This window comes from Mobula hypostoma, chromosome 6, assembly GCF_963921235.1.
Source record: "Mobula hypostoma chromosome 6, sMobHyp1.1, whole genome shotgun sequence".
NCBI lineage: Eukaryota > Metazoa > Chordata > Chondrichthyes > Myliobatiformes > Myliobatidae > Mobula > Mobula hypostoma.
The window spans coordinates 1,374,404-1,400,061 of record NC_086102.1 but is presented as its reverse complement, the minus strand read 5'-3'; the positions used below and the strand labels follow the sequence as shown (position 1 = coordinate 1,400,061).

Here is a 25,658-nt window from a genome sequence, read left to right as displayed (position 1 = left end):
TCGTTCCTCTCGCCCATAGTCGACTCTCCTCCCCTCTCCTATCACCTCCCCTGGGTCCCGTTCTCCTTCCTCTCCACCATAGTCCACTCTCCTCCCCTATCACCACCCCTGGGTCCCCTACTCCTTCCTCCCCCCCATAGTCCACTCTGCTCTCCCATCACCTCCCCTGGGTCCTCTGCTCGTTCCTCTCGCCCACAGTCCACTCTTCCCTTATCACCTCCCCCTGGGTCCCCTCCTCCTTTCTCTTCCCCATAGTCCACTCTCCTCACTTATCACCTCCCCTGGGTCCCCTCCTCGTTCTTCCCCCCCATAGTCCACTCTCTACTCCTATCACCTCTCCTGGATCCCCTCCTCCTTCATCTCCCCCTTGGACAACTCTCCTCCCCTATCACCTCCCGTGGGTCCCCTCCTCTTTCCTCTCCCCCATATTCTACTCTCCTCCCCTATCACCTCCCCTGGGTCCCCTCCTCCTTCCTCTCCCCCATAGTCCACTCTCCTCTCCTATCACCTCCCCTGTGTTCCCTCCTCCTTCCTCTCCCCCATAGTCCACACTCCTCTCCTATCACCTCCCCTGGGTCCCCTCCTCCTTCCTCTCCCCATAGTCCACTCTCCTCTCCTATCTCCTCCCCTGGGTCCCCTCCTCCTTCCTCTCCCCATAGTCCACTCTCCTCCCATATCACCTCCCGTGGGTCCCCTCCTCTTTCCTCTCCCCCATATTCTACTCTCCTCCCCTATCACCTCCCCTGGGTCCCCTCCTCCTTCCTCTCCCCCAAAGTCCAGTCTCCTCCCCTATCGCCTCCCCTGGGTCCCCTCCTCCTTCCTCTCCCCCATAGTCCACTCTCCTCTCCTATCTCCTCCCCTGGGTCCCCTCCTCCTTCCTCTCCCCATAGTGCACTCTCCCTCCTATCACCTCCCCTGGGTCCCGTCCTCCTTCCTCTCCTCCATAGTGCACTCTCTTCTCCTATCACCTCCCTTGGGCCCCCTCCTCCTCCCTCTCCCCAATAGTGCACTTTCCTCTCCTATCACCTCCCCTGGGTCCCCTCCTCCTTCCTCTCCCCCATAGTCCACTCTCCTCTCCTATCACCTCCCCTGTGTCCCCTCCTCCTTCCTCTCCCCCATAGTCCACTCTCCTCTCCTATCACCTCCCCTCTGTCCCCTCCTCCTTCCTCCACCCCATAGTCCACTCTCCTATCCTATCACCTCCCCCTGGGTCCCCTCCTCCTTCCTCTCCACCACAGTCCACTCTCCTCACTTATCACCTCCCCTGGGTACCCTCCTCCTTCCTTCCCTGCGTAGTCCACTCTCCTCTCATATCACCTCCACTGGGTCCCCTCCTCCTTCCTCTACCCCATAGTCCACTCTCCTCTCCCATCACCTCCCCAGGGTCCCCTCCTCCGTCCTCTTCCCCATAATGCACTCTCCTGTCCTATCACCTCCCCTGGGTCCCCTCCTCCTTCCTCTCCTCCATAGTCCACTCTCCTCTCCTCTCCTATCACCTCCCTAGGGCCCCCTCCTCCTTCCTCTCCCCCTTCCTCTCCCCCATAGTCCACTCTCCTTTCCTATCACCTCCCCTGGGTCACCTCCTCCTTGCTGTCCCTCATTGTCCACTCTCCTACCCTATCACCTCCCCTGGGTCCCCTCCTCCTTCCTCCCCCATAGTCCACTCTCCTCCCCTATCATCACGCCTGTGTCCCCTCCTCCTTCCTCCACCCCATAGTCCACTCTCCTCTCCCATCACCTCCCCCTGGGTCCCCTCCTCCTTCCTCCCCCGCATAGTCCACTCTCCTCTCCCATCACCTCCCCAGGGTCCCCTCCTCCGTCTTCGTCCCCATAATCCACTCTCCTATCCTATCACCTCCCCTGCGTCCCCTCCTCCTTCTTCTCCTCCATAGTCCACTCTCCTTTCCTATCACCTCCCCTGGGTCACCACCTCCTTGCTGTCCCTCATTGTCCACTCTCCTCCCCTATCACCTCAGCTCGGTCCCCTCCTCACTCCTCTACCCCATAGTCCACTCTCCTCTCCTATCACCTCCCCTGGGTCCCCTCCTCCTTCCTACCCCCATAGTCCACTCTCCTCCCCTATCACCACCCCTGGGTCCCCTCCTCCTTTCTCTTCCCCATAGTCCACTCTCCTCACTTATCACCTCCCCTGGGTCCCCTCCTCCTTCTTCCCCCCCATAGTCCACTCTCTACTCCTATCACCTCTCCTGGATCCCCTCCTCCTTCATCTCCCCCTTGGACAACTCTCCTCCCCTATCACCTCCCGTGGGTCCCCTCCTCTTTCCTCTCCCCCATATTCTACTCTCCTCCCCTATCACCTCCCCTGGGTCCCCTCCTCCTTCCTCTCCCCCATAGTCCACTCTCCTCTCCTATCACCTCCCCTGTGTTCCCTCCTCCTTCCTCTCCCCCATAGTCCACACTCCTCTCCTATCACCTCCCCTGGGTCCCCTCCTCCTTCCTCTCCCCATAGTCCACTCTCCTCTCCTATCTCCTCCCCTGGGTCCCCTCCTCCTTCCTCTCCCCATAGTCCACTCTCCTCCCATATCACCTCCCGTGGGTCCCCTCCTCTTTCCTCTCCCCCATATTCTACTCTCCTCCCCTATCACCTCCCCTGAGTCCCCTCCTCCTTCCTCTCCCCCAAAGTCCAGTCTCCTCCCCTATCGCCTCCCCTGGGTCCCCTCCTCCTTCCTCTCCCCCATAGTCCACTCTCCTCTCCTATCTCCTCCCCTGGGTCCCCTCCTCCTTCCTCTCCCCATAGTGCACTCTCTCTCCTATCACCTCCCCTGGGTCCCGTCCTCCTTCCTCTCCTCCATAGTCCACTCTCTTCTCCTATCACCTCCCTTGGGCCCCCTCCTCCTCCCTCTCCCCAATAGTGCACTTTCCTCTCCTATCACCTCCCCTGGGTCCCCTCCTCCTTCCTCTCCCCCATAGTCCACTCTCCTCTCCTATCACCTCCCCTGGGTCCCCTGCTCCTTCCTCTCCACCATAGTCCACTCTACTCTCCTATAATCTCCCCTATGTCCCCTCCTCCTTCCTACCCCCATAGTCCACTCTCCTCCCCTATCACCACCCCTGGGTACCCAACTCCTTCCTCCCCCCATAGTCCACTCTGCTGTCCCATCACCTCCCCTGGGTCCTCTGCTCGTTCCTCTCGCCCACAGTCCACTCTTCCTTTATCACCTCCCTCTGGGTCCCCTCCTCCTTTCTCTCCCCCATAGTGCACTCTCCTCACCTATCACCTCCCCTGGGTCCCCTCCTCCTTCCTCTCCTCCATAGTCCACTCTCCTCTCCTATCACCTCAATGGGTCCCCTCCTCCTTCCTCTCCCCCATAGTCCGCTCTCCTCTCCTATCACCTCACCTGGGTTCCCTCGTCCTTCCACTCCCCCATAGTCTACTCTCTTCCCCTATCACCTCAACCTGGGTCCTTTCCTCCTTCCTCTTCCCCCATAGTCCGCTCTCCTCTCCTATCACCTCCCCTGGGTGCCCTCCTCCTTCCTCTCCCCCATAGTCCACTCTCTTCTCCTATAACCTCCCCTGGGTCCCCTCCTCCTTCCTCCCCCCCATAGTCCACTCTCCTCCCCTATCACCACCCCACGGTCCACTACTCCGTCCACCTCCCCATAATCCACTCTCCTCTCCCTCTCACCTCCCCTGGGTCCCCTGCTCGTTCCTCTCGCCCATAGTCGACTCTCCTCCCCTCTCCTATCACCTCCCCTGGGTCCCGTTCTCCTTCCTCTCCACCATAGTCCACTCTCCTCCCCTATCACCACCCCTGGGTCCCCTACTCCTTCCTCCCCCCCATAGTCCACTCTGCTCTCCCATCACCTCCCCTGGGTCCTCTGCTCGTTCCTCTCGCCCACAGTCCACTCTTCCCTTATTACCTCCCCCTGGGTCCCCTCCTCCTTTCTCTTCCCCATAGTCCACTCTCCTCACTTATCACCTCCCCTGGGTCCCCTCCTCCTTCTTCCCCCCCATAGTCCACTCTCTACTCCTATCACCTCTCCTGGATCCCCTCCTCCTTCATCTCCCCCTTGGACAACTCTCCTCCCCTATCACCTCCCGTGGGTCCCCTCCTCTTTCCTCTCCCCCATATTCTACTCTCCTCCCCTATCACCTCCCCTGGGTCCCCTCCTCCTTCCTCTCCCCCATAGTCCACTCTCCTCTCCTATCACCTCCCCTGTGTTCCCTCCTCCTTCCTCTCCCCCATAGTCCACACTCCTCTCCTATCACCTCCCCTGGGTCCCCTCCTCCTTGCTCTCCCCATAGTCCACTCTCCTCTCCTATCTCCTCTCCTGGGTCCCCTCCTCCTTCCTCTCCCCCTAGTCCACTCTCCTCCCATATCACCTCCCGTGGGTCCCCTCCTCTTTCCTCTCCCCCATATTCTACTCTCTTCCCCTATCACCTCCCCTGGGTCCCCTCCTCCTTCCTCTCCCCCAAAGTCCAGTCTCCTCCCCTATCGCCTCCCCTGGGTCCCCTCCTCCTTCCTCTCCCCCATAGTCCACTCTCCTCTCCTATCTCCTCCCCTGGGTCCCCTCCTCCTTCCTCTCCCCATAGTGCACTCTCCCTCCTATCACCTCCCCTGGGTCCCGTCCTCCTTCCTCTCCTCCATAGTCCACTCTCTTCTCCTATCACCTCCCTTGGTCCCCCTCCTCCTCCCTCTCCCCAATAGTGCACTTTCCTCTCCAATCACCTCCCCTGGGTCCCCTCCTCCTTCCTCTCCCCCATAGTCCACTCTCCTCTCCTATCACCTCCCCTGTGTCCCCTCCTCCTTCCTCTCCCCCATAGTCCACTCTCCTCTCCTATCACCTCGTCTCTGTCCCCTCCTCCTTCCTTCACCCCATAGTCCACTCTCCTCTCCTATCACCTCCCCCTGGGTCCCCTCCTCCTTCCTCTCCACCATAGTCCACTCTCCTCACTTATCACCTCCCCTGGGTACCCTCCTCCTTCCTTCCCCGCGTAGTCCACTCTCCTCTCATATCACCTCCACTGGGTCCCCTCCTCCTTCCTCTACCCCATAGTCCACTCTCCTCTCCCATCACCTCCCCAGGGTCCCCTCCTCCGTCCTCTTCCCCATAATCCACTCTCCTGTCCTATCACCTCCCATGGGTCCCCTCCTCCTTCCTCTCCTCCATAGTCCACTCTCCTCTCCTCTCCTATCACCTCCCTAGGGCCCCCTCCTCCTTCCTCTCCCCCATAGTCCACTCTCCTTTCCTATCACCTCCCCTGGGTCACCTCCTCCTTGCTGTCCCTCATTGTCCACTCTCCTACCCTATCACCTCCCCTGGGTCCCCTCCTCCTTCCTCCCCCATAGTCCACTCTCCTCCCCTATCATCACCCCTGTGTCCCCTCCTCCTTCCTCCACCCCATAGTCCACTCTCCTCTCCTATCACCTCCCCCTGGGTCCCCTCCTCCTTCCTCCCCCGCATAGTCCACTCTCCTCTCCCATCACCTCCCCAGGGTCCCCTCCTCCGTCTTCGTCCCCATAATCCACTCTCCTATCCTATCACCTCCCCTGGGTCCCCTCCTCCTTCTTCTCCTCCATAGTCCACTCTCCTTTCCTATCACCTCCCCTGGGTCACCACCTCCTTGCTGTCCCTCATTGTCCACTCTCCTACCCTATCACCTCCCCTGGGTCCCCTCCTCCTTCCTCCCCCATAGTCCACTCTCCTCCCCTATCATCACCCCTGTGTCCCCTCCTCCTTCCTCCACCCCATAGTCCACTCTCCTCTCCTATCACCTCCCCCTGGGTCCCCTCCTCCTTCCTCCCCCGCATAGTCCACTCTCCTCTCCCATCACCTCCCCAGGGTCCCCTCCTCCGTCTTCGTCCCCATAATCCACTCTCCTATCCTATCACCTCCCCTGGGTCCCCTCCTCCTTCTTCTCCTCCATAGTCCACTCTCCTTTCCTATCACCTCCCCTGGGTCACCACCTCCTTGCTGTCCCTCATTGTCCACTCTCCTCCCCTATCACCTCAGCTGGGTCCCCTCCTCACTCCTCTACCCCATAGTCCACTCTCCTCTCCTATCACCTCCCCTGGGTCCCCTCCTCCTTCCTCTCGCCCAAAGTCCACTCTCCTACCCTATCACCTCCTCTGGGTCCCCTCCTCCTTCCTCCCCCCCATAGCCCACTCTCCTCTCCTATCACCTCCCCTGGGTACCCTCCTCCTTCCTCTCTTCCATAGTCCACTCTCCTCTCCTTTCCTATCACCTCCCCCTGGGTCCCCACCTCCTTCCTCTCCCCCATTGTCCACTCTCCTCCCCTATCACCTCCCCTGGGTCCCCTCCTCCTTCCTCTCCTCCATAGTCCACTCTCCTTCCCTATCACCTCCCCTGGGTCCCCTCCTCCTTCCTCTCCTCCATAGTCCACTCTCCTTCCCTATCACCTCCCCTGGGTCACCACCTCCTTGCTGTCCCTCATTGTCCACTCTCCTCCCCTATCACCTCAGCTGGGTCCCCTCCTCACTCCTCTACCCCATAGTCCACTCTCCTCCCCTATCACCTCAGCTGGGTCCCCTCCTCCTTCCTCCCCCCATAGTCCACTCTCCTCTCCTATCACCTCCCCTGGGTCCCCTGCTCCTTCCTCTCCACCATAGTCCACTCTCCTCTCCTATAACCTCCCCTGGGTCCCCTCCTCCTTCCTCCCCCCCATAGTCCACTCTCCTCTCCTATAATCTCCCCTAGGTCCCCTCCTCCTTCCTACCCCCATAGTCCACTCTCCTCCCCTATCACCACCCCTGGGTCCCCTACTCCTTCCTCCCCCCCATAGTCCACTCTGCTCTCCCATCACCTCCCCTGGGTCTCCTACTCCTTCCTACCCCCCATAGTCCATTCTGCTCTCCCATCACCTCCCCTGGGTCCTCTGCTCGGTCCTCTCGCCCACAGTCCACTCTTCCCTTATCACCTCCCCCTGGGTCCCCTCCTCCTTTCTCTCCCCCATAGTGCACTCTCCCTCCTATCACCTCCCCTGGGTCCCCTCCTCCTTCCTCTCCTCCATAGTCCACTCTCCTCTCCTATCACCTCAATGGGTCGCCTCCTCCTTCCTCTCCCCCATAGTCCGCTCTCCTCTCCTATCACCTCCCCTGGGTTCCCTCGTCCTTCCACTCCCCCATAGTCCACTCTCTTCCCCTATCACCTCCCCCTTGGTCCTTTCCTCCTTCCCCTCCCCCATAGTCCGCTCTCCTCTCCTATCACCTACCTTGGGTGCCCTCCTCCTTCCTCTCCCCCATAGTCCACTCTCTTCTCCTATAACCTCCCCTGGGTCCCCTCCTCCTTCCTCCCCCCCATAGTCCACTCTCCTCCCCTATCACCACCCCACGGTCCACTACTCCGTCCACCTCCCCATAATCCACTCTCCTCTCCTATCACCTCCCCTGGGTCCCCTGCTCGTTCCTCTTGCCCATAGTCGACTCTCCTCCCCTCTCCTATCACCTCCCCTGGGTCCTCTGCTCGGTCCTCTCGCCCACAGTCCACTCTTCCCTTATCACCTCCCCCTGGGTCCCCTCCTCCTTTCTCTCCCCCATAGTGCACTCTCCCTCCTATCACCTCCCCTGGGTCCCCTCCTCCTTCCTCTCCTCCATAGTCCACTCTCCTCTCCTATAACCTCCCCTAGGTCCCCTCCTCCTTCCTACCCCCATAGTCCACTCTCCTCCCCTATCACCACCCCTGGGTCCCCTCCTCCTTTCTCTCCCCCATAGTCCACTCTCCTCACTTATCACCTCCCCTGGGTCCCCTCCTCCTTCTTCCCCCCCATAGTCCACTCTCTACTCCTATCACCTCTCCTGGATCCCCTCCTCCTTCATCTCCCCCTTGGACAACTCTCCTCCCCTATCACCTCCCGTGGTTCCCCTCCTCTTTCCTCTCCCCCATATTCTACTCTCCTCCCCTATCACCTCCCCTGGGTCCCCTCCTCCTTCCTCTCCCCCATAGTCCACTCTCCTCTCCTATCACCTCCCCTGTGTTCCCTCCTCCTTCCTCTCCCCCATAGTCCACACTCCTCTCCTATCACCTCCCCTGGGTCCCCTCCTCCTTCCTCTCCCCATAGTCCACTCTCCTCTCCTATCTCCTCCCCTGGGTCCCCTCCTCCTTCCTCTCCCCATAGTCCACTCTCCTCCCATATCACCTCCCGTGGGTCCCCTCCTCTTTCCTCTCCCCCATATTCTACTCTCCTCCCCTATCACCTCCCCTGGGTCCCCTCCTCCTTCCTCTCCCCCAAAGTCCACTCTCCTCCCCTATCACCTCCCCTGGGTCCCCTCCTCCTTCCTCTCCCCCAAAGTCCAGACTCCTCCCCTATCGCCTCCCCTGGGTCCCCTCCTCCTTCCTCTCCCCCATAGTCCACTCTCCTCTCCTATCTCCTCCCCTGTGTCCCCTCCTCCTTCCTCTCCCCATAGTGCACTCTCCCTCCTATCACCTCCCCTGGGTCCCGTCCTCCTTCCTCTCCTCCATAGTCCACTCTCTTCTCCTATCACCTCCCTTGGGCCCCCTCCTCCTCCCTCTCCCCAATAGTGCACTTTCCTCTCCTATCACCTCCCCTGGGTCCCCTCCTCCTTCCTCTCCCCCATAGTCCACTCTCATCTCCTATCACCTCCCCTGTGTCCCCTCCTCCTTCCTCCCCCCATAGTCCACTCTCCTCTCCTATCACCTCCCCTGGGTCCCCTGCTCCTTCCTCTCCACCATAGTCCACTCTCCTCTCCTATAATCTCCCCTAGGTCCCCTCCTCCTTCCTACCCCCATAGTCCACTCTCCTCCCCTATCACCACCCCTGTGTACCCTACTCCTTCCTCCCCCCATAGTCCACTCTGCTCTCCCATCACCTCCCCTGGGTCCTCTGTTCGTTCCTCTCGCCCACAGTCCACTCTTCCTTTATCACCTCCCTCTGGGTCCCCTCCTCCTTTCTCTCCCCCATAGTCCGCTCTCCTCTCCTATCACCTCACCTGGGTTCCCTCGTCCTTCCACTCCCCCATAGTCCACTCTCTTCCCCTATCACCTCCCCCTGGGTCCTTTCCTCCTTCCTCTCCCCCATAGTCCGCTCTCCTCTCCTATCACTTCCCCTGGGTGCCCTCCTCCTTCCTCTCCCCCATAGTCCACTCTCTTCTCCTATAACCTCCCCTGGGTCCCCTCCTCCTTCCTCCCCCCCATAGTCCACTCTCCTCCCCTATCACCACCCCACGGTCCACTACTCCGTCCACCTCCCCATAATCCACTCTCCTCTCCCTCTCACCTCCCCTGGGTCCCCTGCTCGTTCCTCTCGCCCATAGTCGACTCTCCTCCCCTCTCCTATCACCTCCCCGGGTCCCGTTCTCCTTCCTCTCCACCATAGTCCACTCTCCTCCCCTATCACCACCGCTGGGTCCCCTACTCCTTCCTCCCCCCATAGTCCACTCTGCTCTCCCATCACCTCCCCTGGGTCCTCTGCTCTTTCCTCTCGCCCACAGTCCACTCTTCCCTTATCACCTCCCCCTGGGTCCCCTCCTCCTTCTTCCCCCCCCATAGTCCACTCTCTGCTCCTATCACCTCTCCTGGATCCCCTCCTCCCTCATCTCCCCCTTGGACAACTCTCCTCCCCTATCACCTCCCGTGCGTCCCCTCCTCTTTCCTCTTCCCCCATATTCTACTCTCCTCCCCTATAACCTCCCCTGGGTCCCCTCCTCCTTCCTCTCCCCCATAGTCCACTCTCCTCTCCTATCACCTCCCCTGTGTTCCCTCCTCCTTCCTCTCCCCCATAGTCCACACTCCTCTCCTATCACCTCCCCTGGGTCCCCTCCTCCTTCCTCTCCCCATAGTCCACTCTCCTCTCCTATAACCTCCCGTGGGTCCCCTCCTCTTTCCTCTCCCCCATATTCTACTCTCCTCCCCTATCACCTCCCCTGGGTCCCCTCCTCCTTCCTCTCCCCCAAAGTCCAGTCTCCTCCCCTATCGCCTCCCCTGGGTCCCCTCCTCCTTCCTCTCCCCCATAGTCCACTCTCCTCTCCTATCACCTCCCCTGGGTCCCGTGCTCCTTCCTCTCCACCATAGTCCACTCTCCTCTCCTATAACCTCCCCTAGGTCCCCTCCTCCTTCCTACCCTCATAGTCCACTCTCCTCCCCTATCACCACCCCCGGGTCCCCTACTCCTTCCTCCCCCCCATAGTCCACTCTGCTCTCCCATCACCTCCCCTGGGACCCCTGCTCGTTCCTCTCGCCCACAGTCCACTCTTCCCTTATCACCTCCCCCTGGGTCCCCTCCTCCTTTCTCTCCCCCATAGTCCACTCTCCTCACTTATCACCTCCCCTGGGTCCCCTCCTCCTTCCTCTCCTCCATCGTCCACTCTCCTCTCCTCTCCTATCACCTCCCTAGGGCCCCCTCCTCCTTCCTCTCCCCCATAGTTCACTCTCCTTCTCTATCACCTCCCCTGGGTCACCTCCTCCTTGCTGTCCCTTATTGTCCACTCTCCTCCCCTATCACCTCACCTGGGTCCCCTCCTCCTTCCTTCCCCTATAGTCCACTCTCCTCTCCTATCACCTCCCCTGTGTCCCCTCCTACTTCCTCTCCCCCATAGTCCACTCTCCTCCCCTATCACCATCCCTGGGTCCCCTCCTCCTTCCTCCACCCCATTGTCCACTCTCCTCTCCTATCACCTCCCTTGGGCCCCCTCCTCCTTCCTCTCCCCAATAGTCCACTCTCCTCCCCTATCACCTCTCCTGGATCCCCTCCTCCTTCATCTCCCCCTTAGTCCACTCTCCTCTCCTCTCCTATCACCTCCCCTGGGTCCCCTCCTCCTTCCTCTCCCCCATAGTCCACTCTCCTCTCCTATCACCTCCCCTGTGTCCCCTCCTCCTTCCTCTCCCCCATAGTGCACTCACCTCCCCTATCACCTCCCCTGGGTTCCCTCCTCCTTCCTCTTCCCCATAGTCCACTCTCCTCTCCTATCACCTCCCCTGGGTCCCCTCCTCCTTCCTCTCTGCCATAGTCCACTCTCCTCTCCTGTCAGATTCCTTCCTCTCCTACCCTTCACCGTTCCGTCCACCCGTCTTCACCTATCCACCTTCCCCTCCCCCCATCTTTTTTCTTCTGACAGCTCATCTCCTTTCCTTTCCCGTCTTTAAGAAGTGTCTCGGTTAATGTCAACTGTTTATTCATTTCCATAGCCGCTGCCTGGCCTACCGAGATCCTCCAGCATCTTGTGTGTGTTGTTCTGGATTTCCAGTATCTGCAGAATCTCTTGTGATTCTGCATTAAGTTCCACCTGTCCCCGACCCAGCCCACTCACCAGCCATTCTGTGTTTCTGGAGTTTTTACACAACTCCAGCTACGCCAGCCTTTGTGTCACCATTCACACCCCTACTCCACAGCACCGACGCCTGTGACACATCTCCAGTCACGGACGTACAGACCATTCCTCCAGTCAGTGGGCAGGTGGTGAAGTGGGGAACCGGGGTCACATCAAAGAATGGAGACACTGTAAATCTGCAGGAAAGCAGAGCTGTGGGACCACGCGGAGGGTGGCGGGAGGGAGACACACTGACCGGTAGAGAATGAGAACAGGCATGAGAGTGAGGGGCAGAGTCCGTGTTCTTCGGGGAGATGGAGAAGAGTCTAAATGCCGACAGTTTGCAATAGAGCGTGATACTGGTTTCCGTTTCCTTCCCTCGAGCAAGGAGGAACCTGACAGGCTGAATGTTGCTGTGGCCAGTGACTGTTGTGTCTCATTGTAGTGTGAAGACAGCAAGCTGCAGAAGCTGTACAAAGCTCTGAAGAAGACTGGCAACAGGTTTGCAGGCGGATTCCCCCCCTCCCTCACTCTGACACTTCACACAAGCTCTCGCTACGTCGGATACTTCCTGGACGATGCAAGTACTGACATCATCAAGCAGTTTGCCCTGGCCTTCTGCGAGGCAGCTGCCAAACTGGCAGGTATGAAGTCCCTCACACTCACTCCCATCAAACATAGAAAATCTGCAGCACAATACAGCTCCTTGGCCCACAAAGCTGTGCCAAACGTGTCCTTACCCTAGAAATTACTAGGGTTACCCATAGCCCTCTATTTTTCTAAGCTCCATGTACCTGTCCAGGAGTCTCTTAAAAGACCCTTTCGTATCCGCCTCCACCACTGTCGCCGGCAGCCCATTCCACACACTCACCTCTCTCTGCGTAAAAAACTTACCCCTTGATATCTCTGTATCTACTTCCAAGCATCTTAAAACTGTGCCCTCTCGTGCTAGCAATTTCAGCCCTGGGAAAAAGCCTCTGACTATCCACACGATCAATGCCTCTCATCATCTTGTACACCTCTATCAGGTCACCTCTCATCCTCCGTCGCTCTAAGGAAAAAAGGCCGAGCTCACTCAGCCTATTCTCATAAGGCATGCTCCCCAATCCAGGCAACATCCTTGTAAATTCCCTCTGCACTCTTTCTATAGTTTCCACATCCTTCTTGTAGTGAGATGAGTAGAAATGAGCACAGTACTCCAAGTGGGGTCTGACCAGGGTCTTAAATAGCTGTGGTGGAGGCCAAGTCGATGCGTATGTTTAAGACGGAAGTTGATAGTTTCCATAAGACCATAAGATATAGGAGCAGAAGTAGGCCATTCAGCCCATCGAATGTGCTCCACCATTCAATCATGGGCTGATCCAATTCTTCCAGTCATCCCCACTCCCCTGCCTTCTCCCCAAACCCTTTGATGCCCTGGCTGATCAAGAACCTATCTATCTCTGCCTTAAGTACACCCAATGACTTGGCCTCCACAGCCACTCATGGTGACAAATTCCACAGATTTACCACCCTCTGACAAAAGTAATTTCTCTGCATCTCTGTTCTAATTGGACGTCCTTCAATCCTGAAGTTGTGCCCTCTTGTCCTAGACTCCTCTACCATGGGAAATAACTTTGTCTTATCTAATCTATTCAGGCCTTTTAACATTCGAAATGTTTCTATGAAATGCCCCCTCATTCTCCTGAACTCCAGGGAATACAGCCCAAGAGCTGCCAGACATTCCTCATATGGTAACCCTTTCATTCCTGGAACCATTCTTGTGAATCTTCTCTGAACCTTCTCCAATGTCAGTATATCGTTTCTAAAATAAAGAGCCCAAACTGCACACAATACTCCAAGTGTGGTCTTACAAGTGCCTTATAGAGTCTCAACATTACATCTCTGCTCTTATTTTCTATATCTTTAGAAATAAATGTCAACATTGCATTTGCCTTCTTCACCACTGACTCAACCTGGAGGTTAACCTTTAGGGTGTCCTGCACAAGGACTCCCAAGTTCCTTTGCATCTCTGCATTTTGGATTCTCTCCCCATCTAAATAATAGTCTGCCTGTTTATTTCTTCCACCAAAGTGCATGACCACACACTTTCCAACATTGTATTTCATTTGCCACTTCTTCACCCATTCCCCTAAACTAGGTCTCTCTGCAGGCTCTCTGTTTCCTCAACACTACCCGCCCCTCCTACTATCTTTGTTTCATCGGCAAAATTAGCCACAAATCTATTCATCCCATAGTTGAAATCATTGAACTGCATCGTTTAAAGCAGCAGTCCCAACACCGACCCCTGTGGAACTTCACTGGTAACCGGCAGTCAGCCAGAATAGGATCCCTTTATTCCTTCTCTCTGTTTTCTGCCGATCAGCCAATGCTCTACCCATGCTAGTCATAGTCATAGTCATAGTCATAGTCATACTTTATTGATCCCGGGGGAAATTGGTTTTCGTTACAGTTGCACCATAAATAATAAATAGTAATAAAACCATAAATAGTTAAATAGTAATATGTAAATTATGCCAGGAAATAAGTCCAGGACCAGCCTATCGGCTCAGCGTGTCTGACCTTCCAAGGGAGGAGTTGTAAAGTTTGATGACCACAGGCAGGAATGACTTCCTATGTCGCTCAGTGTTTCATCTCGGTGGAATGAGTCTCTGGCTGAATGTACTCCTGTGCCCGACCAGTCCATTATGTAGTGGATGGGAGACATTGTCCAAGATGGCATGCAACTTGGACAGCATCCTCTTTTCAGACACCACCGTGAGAGAGTCCAGTTCCATCCCCACAACATCACTGGCCCATTGGCTCTTATCTTGCTAAGCAACCTCATGTGCGGCACCTTGTCAAAGGCCTTCTGAAAATCCAAGTACACCACGTCTACTGCATCTCCTTTGTCTACTCTGCTTGTAATTTCCTCAAAAAATTACAGTAGGTTAGGGTTAGGGTTAGGGTTAGGAAACCATGCTGTCTTTGGCCTATCTTGTCATATGCCTCCAGGTACTCCATAATCTCATCGGTAACAATCGATTCCAACAATTTCTCAACCATTGATGTCAGGCTAACAGGTCTATAGTTTCCTTTCTGCTGCCTCCCACCCTTCTTAAATAGCAGAGTAACATTTTCAATTTTCAGTCATCTGGTACAATGCCAGAAGCTACTGATTCTTGACAGATCGTTGTTAACACCTCTGCAATTTCTCCAGTTACTTCCTTCAGAACCCAAGGGTGCATTCCATCAAGTCCAGGAGATTTACCCACCCTCAGACCATTAAGCTTCCTGAACACCTTCTCAGTCATAATTTTCACTGCACATACTTCACTTCCCTGACACTCTTGAATGTCCGGTATACAGCAGATGTCTTCGGCTGTGAAGATCGATGTAAAATACGCATTCAGTTCTTCTGCCATCTCTGTACCTCTCATTACAATATCTCCAGCATCATTTTCTATTGGTCCTATATCCACCCTCAGCTCTCTTTTACCCTTTATATACTTAAAAAAACTGTTAGTATCTTCTTTGATATTAATCATCGGTTCCCAATGCTCCATCTTCCCACTAGCTTTGGCTTCCTTGTATGCCCTCTCTTTTGCTTTTACCTTGGCTCTGACTTCACTTGTCAGCCATGGTACTGTCCTTCTTACATTCAAAAATTTCTTCTTATTTGGAATATATCTGTCTTGCACTTCCCTCATTTTTTGCAGAAATTCCAGCCATTGCTGCTCTGCTGTCCTTCCTGCAAGTGTCCCTTTGCAGTCAACTTCGGCCAGTTCCCCTCTCATGCCATTGTAATTTCCTTTATTCCACTCAAATACCGACACATTGAAATTTAGTTTCTCCTTCTCAAATTTCAAAGTGAATGCGATCATATTGTGATCACTGTTCCCTAAGGGTTCCTTAACTTTGAGCTCTCTTATCACCTCCGGATCATTGCACAACACCCAATCCAGCATAGCTGATCCCCTAGTGGACTCAACAACAAGCTGTTCTAAAAAGCCATCCCTTAGACATTCTCCAAATTCTCTCTCTTGAGGCCCAGTACTGGCCTGGTTTTCCCAATCCACTTTCATGTTAAAATCTCCAACAATTACCATGACATTGCCTTACTGACACGCCTTTTCTATCTCCTGCTGTAATTTTTAATCCATGTCAAGTCATGTCAAGTCACTTTTTATTGTCATTTCGACCATAACTGCTGGTACAGTACACAGTAAAAACGAAACAACGTTTTCCAGGACCATGGTGCTATATGAAACAACACAAAACTACACTGAACTACGTAAAACAACACAAAACTACACTAGACTACAGACCTACCCAGAACTGCATAAAGTGCACAAAACAGTGCAGGCATTACAATAAATAATAAACAAGACAATAGGCACAGTAGAGGGCAGTAGGTCGATGTCAAGCCAGGCTCTGGGTATTGAGGAGTCTGATGGCTTGGGAGAAGTAACTGTTACATAGTCTGGTCGTGAGAGCCCAAATGGTTCGGTGCCTTTTTCCAGATGGCAGGAGGGAGAAGAGTTTATATGAGGGGTGCGTGGGGTTCTTCATAATGCTGTTTGCTTTGTGGATGCAGCGTGTGGTGTAAATGTCTGTGATGGCGGGAAGAGATACCCCGATGATCTTCTCAGCTGACCTCACTATCTGCTGCAGGGTCTTGCGATCCGAGATGGTGCAATTTCTGAACCAGGCAGTGACGCAGCTGCTCAGGATGCTCTCGATACAACCTCTGTAGATTGTGGTGAGGATGGGGGGTGGGAGTTGGACATTTATCAGCCTTTGCAGAAAGTAGAGACACTGCTGGGCTTTCTTTGCTATGGAGCTGGTGTTGAGGGACCAGGTGAGATTCTCTGCCAGGTGCACACCAAGAAATTTGGTGCTTTTAATGATCCCTACGGAGATCTCGGCTGCTATTTGAAGGCGTGTATACAACTACCATTAGGGTCCTTTTACCCTTGCCATTTTTTAACTCAACCCATAGAGACTCTACACTTTCCAATCCTATGTCATCTCTTCCCAGTGATTTATTATTATTTCTTATATACAGGGCCACACACCACCCTTCATTCCTGAAATCATCCTCCAGAACATCCTCTAGACTCTCTCCAATGAAAACACACCCTTTCTGAGATATGGGACCCAGAAACTGTTGACAATATTCCAAGTGCGGCCTGACTAGTGTCTTATAAAGGCTCAGCATTATCTCCTTGCTTTCATATTCAAATCCCCTTGAAATAAATGCCAACATTGCAGTTGCCTTCTCTACCACAGACTCAACCTGTAAATTAACCTTCTGGGAGTCTTGCACGAGGACTACTAAAGTCCCTCCACCTCTCATGTTTGAACCTTCTCCCCATTTGGATAATAGTCCACACTAATTGTTCCTTTTACCAAAATGCATTATCATACATTTCCCAACACTACAATCCATCTGCCACTTGTTTGCAAATTCTTCCAATTTCCAAAAGTCCTGCTACATTGCATTGCTTCCTCAGCACTACCTAGCCCTCCACCCATCTTCGTATCATCCACATACTTTGCCACAAGCCATCAATTCCATTATCCAAATCATTGACAGACAATGTCAGAAGTAGTAAAATGGATTCAGCAGTGGCTGGATGGGAGACGCCAGAGAGTAGTGGTCGATAACTGTTTGTCAGATTGGAGGCTGGTGACTAGTGGTGTGCCTCAGGGATCTGTACTAGGTCCAATGTTATTTGTCATATATATTAACGATCTGGATGATGGGGTGGTAAATTGGATGAGTAAGTATACAGATGATACTAAGATAGGTGGAGTTGTGGATAATAAAGTAGGTTTTCAAAGCTTGCAGAGAGATTTAGGCCAGTTGGAAGAGTGGGCTGAAAGATGCCAGATGGAGTTTAATGCTGATAAATGTGAGGTGCTTCATTTTGGTAGGACTAATCAAAATAGGACATACATGGTAAATGGTAGGGCATTGAAGAATGCTGTAGAACAGAGGGATCTAGGAATAATGGTGCATAGTTCCCTGAAGGTGGAATCTCATGTGGATAGGGTGGTGAAGAAAGCTTTTGGTATGCTGGCCTTTATAAATCAGAGCACTGAGTATAGGATTTGGGATGTAATGTTGAAATTGTACAAGGCATTGGTGAGGCCAAATTTGGAGTATTGTGTACAGTTTCGGTCACTGAATTATAGGAAAGATGTCAACAGAATTGAGAGAGTACAGAGGAGATTTACTAGAATGTTACCTAGGTTTCATCACTTAAGTTACAGAGAAAGGTTGAGCAAGTTGGGTCTTTATTCTTTGTGTTACGTACCCCGTAACTGGGTTGCCAAACCAGCAGAAATGGATCACTCAGTTGGAGTCTGGATTACTAGAACTAAGAAAGTTTTATTAAAGAAACAAGCAACACAGTACTCTAATCAAAAGGATAATAAAAGCAACAGTTCAGCAATGATAAACACACATGTACACAGAATTAGGATAACAGGATCAATCAAGCTCGATCGTCGTCTAGGGGTAAATGACCAGTTTCAAAGTGACGCAAAGTTCAGTTCAATTGAATTCAGTTCAGTTCACAGTAATCACTGCCGTGGGAGATGGACAGTGGGGGGAAGGAGAGAGAGAGCAAAAACGAATGAATATTCAAACGGCTTCCACACAGACCTTCGATATTCTTCGCAGTCAGCTTTCGGGTGAGCCCTTTGTGATGTCTTCTGAGGTCACCGACTGTGACCCCTCCGTTTCCAGATACGATCGTTTCTCTGCGGTGAACCTGGCACCCAGGCAAGGGCGGACACACACCAGGTTTCCGCCGATCGTACCTTTCCACCCTGTGTGTCTATGGCTTGGTCCCGTGACCAGCCCTCCAAAACTCCCACCGACTTGTGGGAGGCGCACCGCTTCCAGGGTCTCGTTACCTCGTGGTGTCGTGTGTGTCTGCCTTAGCGAACCTGTCCCTTTTTATCCCCCTGCTGGGGTATCGCCTGTCCATCACTTCAAACAGTTCAGGGTTCAAAGGGGGAGCCGATCTTGACAGCTCTCCTTCCGTTACTCTCCCGTCCCTTCATTAACATCTCCAAATGCTGCTCCGTTGTTTTCCTTATCTCTCTTTCTCCCGAAGACAGGTGGCAGACCAACTGCTGATCCCACTGGTGCCAGCACAGGACAGCTAACATCTTAATCTATGTGTATTCTCGTCACATTTGTAACGTAGAAGGTTGAGGGGGAACTTGATAGAGGTATTTAAAATTATGAGGGGGATAGATAGAGTTGACGTGGATAGGCTTTTTCCATTGAGAGTAGGGGAGATTCAAACAAGAGGACATGAGTTGAGAGTTAAAGGGAAAAAGTTTAGGGGTAACATGAGGGGGAACTTCTTTACTCAGAGAGTGGTGGCTGTGTGGAACGAGCTTCCAGCAGAAGTGGTTGAGGCAGGTTCGATGTTGTCGTTTAAAGTTAAATTGGATAGATATATGGACAGGAAAGGAATGGAGGGTTATGGGCTGAGTGCAGGTCGGTGGGACTAGGTGAGAGTAAGAGTTTGGCACCGACTAGAAGGGCCGAGATGGCCTGTTTCCGTGCTGTAATTGTTATATGGTTATAGCCTCTCCTTTGTCCACCCTGCTTGTTACTTCCTCGAACAACTCGAACAGATTTGTTTGGCAAGATTTCCCTTTGCAGATACCATGCTGACTTTGACTTATTTTATCTTTAGTCTCCAAATACCCAAAACTTCACCCTTAATAATTGACTCCAACACATTCCCAACACTGATGTTAGGCTAACTGGCCTATAATTTTCTTTCTTTTGCATTCCTCCCTTCTTAAGGAATGGAGTGACATTTGCAATCTTCCAGTCCTCCAGGACCATGCCAGAATCAGGTGATTATTGAAATAGCATGACTAATGCATCCGTTATCTCTTCAGCAACCTCTCTCAGGACTCTGGGATGTAGTCTACTTGGCTCAGATGACCTATCCACATTAACACCCTTGACTTTGCCTAGCACGTTTTCCTTTGTAACAGCAAAGGCACTCACTCCTGCTCCTTGACACTCACAGACCTCTGGCACACTGCTATTGTCTTCCACAGTGAAGACAGATGCAAAGTACCCATTCCTCTTGGTGACTGTCCCTTCCCCTTCAATCAGCCACTCTGAAACCCCTTCTGCTAAATCAGTTTGAACCTTCTCCACCAGGAGCAGCAACCCCCCCCCCCCCCCGAGGATGTTGGTCCTTCCCGGGTTATGGTGGAGTTGGACCCGGATCTTTTGTCCAGGAGCCAATTTCCCTAGAAACAGTTCCAATGTTCACCTGCACTGTCCCTTCAGCTACACCTGATCCATCCTCTTGTCCTGAGACCCACCAGCCTGTAGCACCTGAAGCAATCCAGACATTACCACCTGCTCCTTAAACGGTGACCCTAAACTGAGGCTGCAGGACCTCAGTCCTTTTACCAATGTCACTGGTACCTATATGCACCATGGGTCACTTGGTTCCAATCCTCCGCCATAACGCAAACAACAGGAATTCTGCAGATGCTGGAAATTCAAGCAACACACATCAAAGTTGCTGGTGAACGCAGCAGGCCAGGCAGCATCTCTAGGAAGAGGTGCAATCGACGTTTCAGGCCGAGACCCTTCGCCAGTTAGTCCTGACGAAGGGTCTCGGCCTGAAACGTCGACTGCACCTCTTCCTAGAGATGCTGCCTGGCCTGCTGCGTTCACCAGCAACTTTGATGTGTGTTGCCTCCGCCATAACTCTCTCTCCTCCCACCGGACCATTGTTGAATCCAATAAGCCACCTTGTGCCAGGTCCATCGATCTTCTGGAAAAGTCTCCCTGTGGGAGTTTGCTGAAGGCCTCCCTGCAAACCAGACCCATTTCTTGGCACTTCTCAATACATTTTGCTATCCCTTTGAGAAGGAAAGGGGAGCCACGATGGTGTACTGGAGATTCGATTCCTGTCACTGTCTGTCAGGAGTTTGTACATTCCGTCCATGGCCACATGGGTTTCCGACGGGTGCTCTGGATTTCTCCCACATTCCAAAGACATACCAGTTAATACATTCAACCAACACACATCAAAGTTGCTGGTGAACGCAGCAGGCCAGGCAGCATCTCTAGGAAGAGGTGCAATCGACGTTTCAGGCCGAGACCCTTCGCCAGTTAGTCCTGACGAAGGGTCTCGGCCTGAAACGTCGACTGCGCCTCTTCCTATAGATGCTGCCTGGCCTGCTGCGTTCACCAGCAACTTTGATGTGTGTTGCTTGAATTTCCAGCATCTGCAGAATTCCTGTTGTTCCAGTTAATACATTAATTGTTTACTTGGGTTCATTTGGGCGGAGCGTGCTCATTGAACCAGAAGGGCTGTGACCTTGCTGTACCTCTAAATTAATTAACTAATTCAATCAAATTGGTCAGCATGAATCCTCCCTCATACAAAATGACACTGACTATTTTTGATCAAACCTTGCCTGTAGATTAAATCATCTTCTTAGCACAGAGTGCAAACTGACTGAGCTGTACATACAGGGTGCCCTGCTGCCTTCATGCACACAGCTACCGGGGCCACCCTCCACTCAGCTGGCAGCCCATCGTTGCTGACAGAGCAGCAGCCTTATCTCCCATGGCAGCCTGGGATCAATCTCATTACAAAGCCGATGAGCTTAGAGCCTGGATCAGTACTTGGAGCTATGATGTTGTGGCCATTACAGAGACTTGGATGGCTCAATGGTTACTTCGAGTGCCAGGCTTTAGATGTTTCAGAAAGGACAGGGAGGGAGGCAAAAGAGGTGGGGGCATGGCACTGTTGATCAGAGATAGTGTCATGGCTGCAGAAAAGGAGGAAGACATGGAGGGGTTGTCTACGGAGACTCTGTGGGTGGAAGTTAGGAATAGGAAGGGGTCAATAACTCTACTGGGTGTTTTTTATAGACCACCCAACAGTAACAGGGCCATCGAGGAGCAGATAGGGAGACAGATTCTGGAAAGGAGTAATAATAACAGGGTTGTTGTGGTGGGAGATTTTAATTTCCCAAATATTGACTGGCATTTCCCTAGACTGAGGGGTTTAGATGGGGTGGAGTTTGTTAGGTGTGTTCAGGAAGGTTTCTTGATACAATATGTAGATACGCCTGCAAGGGAAGAGACAGTACTTGATCTGGTATTGGGAAATGAATCTGGTCAGGTGTCAGATCTCTCAGTGGGAGAGCATTTTGGAGATAGTGATCACAATTCCATCTCCTTTACCATAGCATTGGAGAGGGATAGGAACAGACAAGTTAAGGAAACGTTTAATTGGGCAGGAACTTGGAAGCATAAATTAGGGTCACATGGTCTCGGGGAAATGTACAGCAGAAATGTGGCAAATGTTCAGGGGATATTTGCGTGGCGTTCTGCATAGGTACGTTCCAATGAGACAGGGAAAGGATGGTAGGGTACAGGAGCCATAGTGTACAAAGGCTATTGAAAATCTAGTCAAGAAGAAAAGAAAAACTTACAAAAGGTTCAAAAAATGAGTTAATGATAGAGATCTAGAAGATTATAAGGCTAGCAGAAAGGAGCTTAAAAATGAAATTACAAGAGCCAGCAGGGGCCATGAGAAGGCCTTGGTGAACAGGATTAAGGAAAACCCCAAGGCATTCTATAAGTATGTGAAGAGGAAGAGGATAAGACGTGAGAGAATAGGACCAATCAAGTGTGACAGTGGAAAAGTGTGTATGGAACCGGAGGAGACAGCAGAGGTACTTAATGAATATTTTGTTTCAGTATTCACTATGGAAAAGGGTCTTGACTATTGCGGGGATGACTTACAGCAGATTGAAAAGCTTGAGCAGATAGACATTAAGAAAGAGGATGTACTGGTGCTTTCAGAAAGCATCAGGTTGGATAAGTCTCTGCGACCTCTCACAGGCTACTGTGAGAGGCGAGGGAGGAGATTGCTGAGCCTTTGGCGATGATCTTTGCATTATCAATGGGACGGGAGAGATTCCAGATGATTGGAGGGTGGCGGATGTTGTTCAATGCAAAAGTAGGTCAAACATCTCTGAATAAGGAAGTCATGGGAAACAACGGTTTAGTCATAGTCATAGTCATACTTTATTGATCCCGGGGGAATAGGAACACCAAATGAACGGGAGACATGGCTAGTTGAGTTCTTTCAAGAAAACCACCTCCGTATAATGAACACAATGTTTGATCAACACCCTCAGCGCAAATACACATGGACAGCTCCTGATGGTAAAACTAGGAACCAGATTGATTATATCCTCATCAACAAAAGATGGAAATCAAATATTCTGAAATGCAAGACATAGCCGGGAGCTGACTGTGATACTCATCAACTGTTGTTGGCCAGGATGAAGCTCAGAGTTAAGAACGTAAAACGAGCAAAACCACCAGTCAGATATGCTCTCTCAGACATACCAAACTCTTTCAGCACAGAGGTTTGCAACAGTTTTGAAGCCCTAATGAACTTACAAGAAGAGGTCAAACCAGAAGAACTTTGGAACGCAACAAGAGATGCATTGATAGCAGAAGCAGAGAAACATTCCAAAGCAACGCAAGCACAAAGGCACAGAATCGATCACAAATGAAACGCTGTATGCAGTAGAAAAGAAGAGATTGGTGAAAGGTCAGAAAGGAACAAGTAAGGAATACATGGAGCTGAAGTGTGAAGATGCAGATGTGAGGGAAAGGTAGCTCAAGTACACCAAGAAACTCTATGAAAATCACGAGAATGAAAACCGTGACAAAACCATTGGCTGGACAACACTGGACGGACCATGAACCACAGCCACTACTGTCAGAAGTAGAAAGAGTAATCGAGAAGATTAAAAAGAATAAAGCACCTGGTCCAGACAACATACCAGCAGAACTACTGAAAGCAACAGGCACCTCAATGGCCCACATCTTGCACCGCATTGTCTGCGCCATCTGGAAGTCTGGCAAATGGCCAACAGACTGGTGCAAATCTGTCTACAATCCAATTCCCAAGAAAGGGGACCTCCTGCAGTGCAGTAATTACAGAACAATTGCATTGATACCACACGTCAGCAAGGTCCTGCCCATAATCATCTCTGAGAGACTAAAGAACTACATAGATAGAGAAATTGCACTCGAACAGGCTGGCTTCAGGAGTAGCCGAGGTACCAGGGACCAGCCCTTCAACATGCGCCTAATAATGGAGAAAATGAGAGAGGTCAATACCCCCCCTGTACATCTGCTTCATAGACTACTCAAAGACATTTGACTGTATCCAATACACCAAACTGTGGGCAACAATGATTCAACTGGGCATGGCACCACACCAAGTGTCTCTTCTAGAAACACTGTGTGCTACACAATCCTCCAGCCTTCGGGCCACATCTGGCCAGACTGAAGCATTCTGCAATGGGAAAGGAGTCCGCCAAGGCTGCATCCTTTCTCCACACCTTTTTAACATCTACACTGAGGTGATCGTGAGACTGGCAATTCCAGACAACACTGGCATTAAAATAGGAGGAAGAACCATCAGCAACTTGAGATACGCAGCTGACACAGCCCTGTTAGCCACAACAGAAAAAGCTCTACAAGCACTACTCAATAATGTTGCAAAAGTCTCTGCTGAATTTGGATTCCTGATAAATAGCAAAAAGACCAAAGTTATGGTGATAAGTAAAACTGCAATTCAAACTGATATCTGCATCGGAAACAACAAGATCGAAGAAGTGTCCTCCTTTATACACCTTGCTGCAGAACTAAAAGACACAAACGAATGCAGCGAGGAAATAAGGTGAAGGCTAGCAATGGCACGCACAAGCACTACCAAACTCTGGAACATCTGGAAAGATAGATCTATGAGCACTGGCACCAAGATACGCCTCCTCAAGAGTCTCGTCTGGCCAGTAACCCTATATGGCTGTGAAACACAGACCCTAAAAGCAGCTGATGAAGAGGTTGACAGCATTTGAGATGTGGACATACAGACGGATCGTCAGGGTATCATACATTTGAAAGGAGATCCAACAATTTCATCCTGTAAAGATTAGCACGAAACCAATACTTCTGGAAACCATTATCCAAAGGAAACTTCACTACTTTAGACATATCCCAAGAACTGATGACACACTGGAACGCATTATGCTTGAAGGCAAAGTAGAAGGAACCCGCTCCCGAGGCAGACAGAGGACAACCTGGATCGACAACATCAAGAAGTGGACCAGCCTCCCCGCCAGAGACGCAAGAGGTTTGACTGCTGACAGATCGCAGTGGAAGAAAGTGGTCGCCAAGGCTCTGGCAGAGTATGGCACAAGATGATGATGATGAGATCTTGTTCCCTTATTCAAGAAAGGGAGTAGGGATAGCCCAGGAAATTATAGACCAGTGAGTCTTACTTCAGTGGTTGGTAAGTTGATGGAGAAGATCCTGAGAGGCAGGATTTATGAACATTTGGAGAGGCATAATATGATTAGGAATAGTCAGCATGGCTTTGTCGAGGGCAGGTCATGCCTTATGAGCCTGATTGAATTTTTTGAGGATGTAACTAAACAAGTTGGTGAAGGTAGAGCAGTTGATGTAGTGTATATGGATTTCAGCAAGGCATTTGATATGTCCCATGCAAGGTTTATTGAGAAAGGAAGGAAGCATGGGATCCAAGGGGACATTGCTTTGAGGATCCAGAACTGGCTTACTCACAGAAGGCAAAGAGTGGTTGTAGATGGGTCATATTCAGCATGGAGGTCGGTGACCTGTGGGCCAAAGGGCCTGTATTGTGTTGTAGGTTTTCTATGTTTCTATGTTTCAATGTTTCTGCAACTGAGTAATTTATCCACCTTTCATCCCTCTTCAATTGGAATTTGGTCCAGAATTTGGAGATACAGCAGACACTGGAACCCTAGAACCTGCCAGAGGAACTCAGCGGGCAAAGCAGGAACTGTGGAGACATGTCCTTCCATCGAGACATAGAAAACTACAGCACAGAAACAGGCCCTTCAGCCCATCTAGTCCGTGCTGAACCATTTAAACTGCCTCGTCTCATCACCCTGCACTCGGACCATAGCCATCCATGTGTCTATCCAAATTTCTATTAAACGTTGACATCGAGCTCGCATGCACCACTTGTGCTGGCAGCTCATTCCACACTCTCACCACCAACTGAGTGAAGACATTTCCCCTCATGTTCTCCTTAAACTTTTCTCCTTTTGCCTTCAACCCCTGACCTCTAGTGAGAGCCACCCCCAACCTCAGTAGAAAAAGCCAGCTCACATTTACACTATCTATACCCCTCATAGTTTTGTATACCTCCATCAAATTGCATCTCAATCACCTGCATTCTAAGGAATACAATCCTATCCTTATAAATCAGGTCCTCCAGACCTGGCAACATCCTTGTAAATTTTCTATGTACTGTTTCAGCCTTATCTGCATCCATCCTGCAGGTAGGT

General features: G+C 51.9%; 1 protein-coding gene across 1 annotated transcript in view; it reads left to right on the top strand.

The window, feature by feature from the left end:
- LOC134347760 (ubiquitin-associated and SH3 domain-containing protein A-like) overlaps positions 1-25,658 on the top strand; it is a 125,156-nt gene that overhangs the window by 56,439 nt on the left and 43,059 nt on the right. Inside the window, exon 5 of the mRNA XM_063050164.1 lies at positions 11,692-11,890. Coding sequence (XP_062906234.1) covers positions 11,692-11,890 — 199 coding nt within the window. The remainder of the gene's footprint in view (positions 1-11,691; positions 11,891-25,658) is intronic.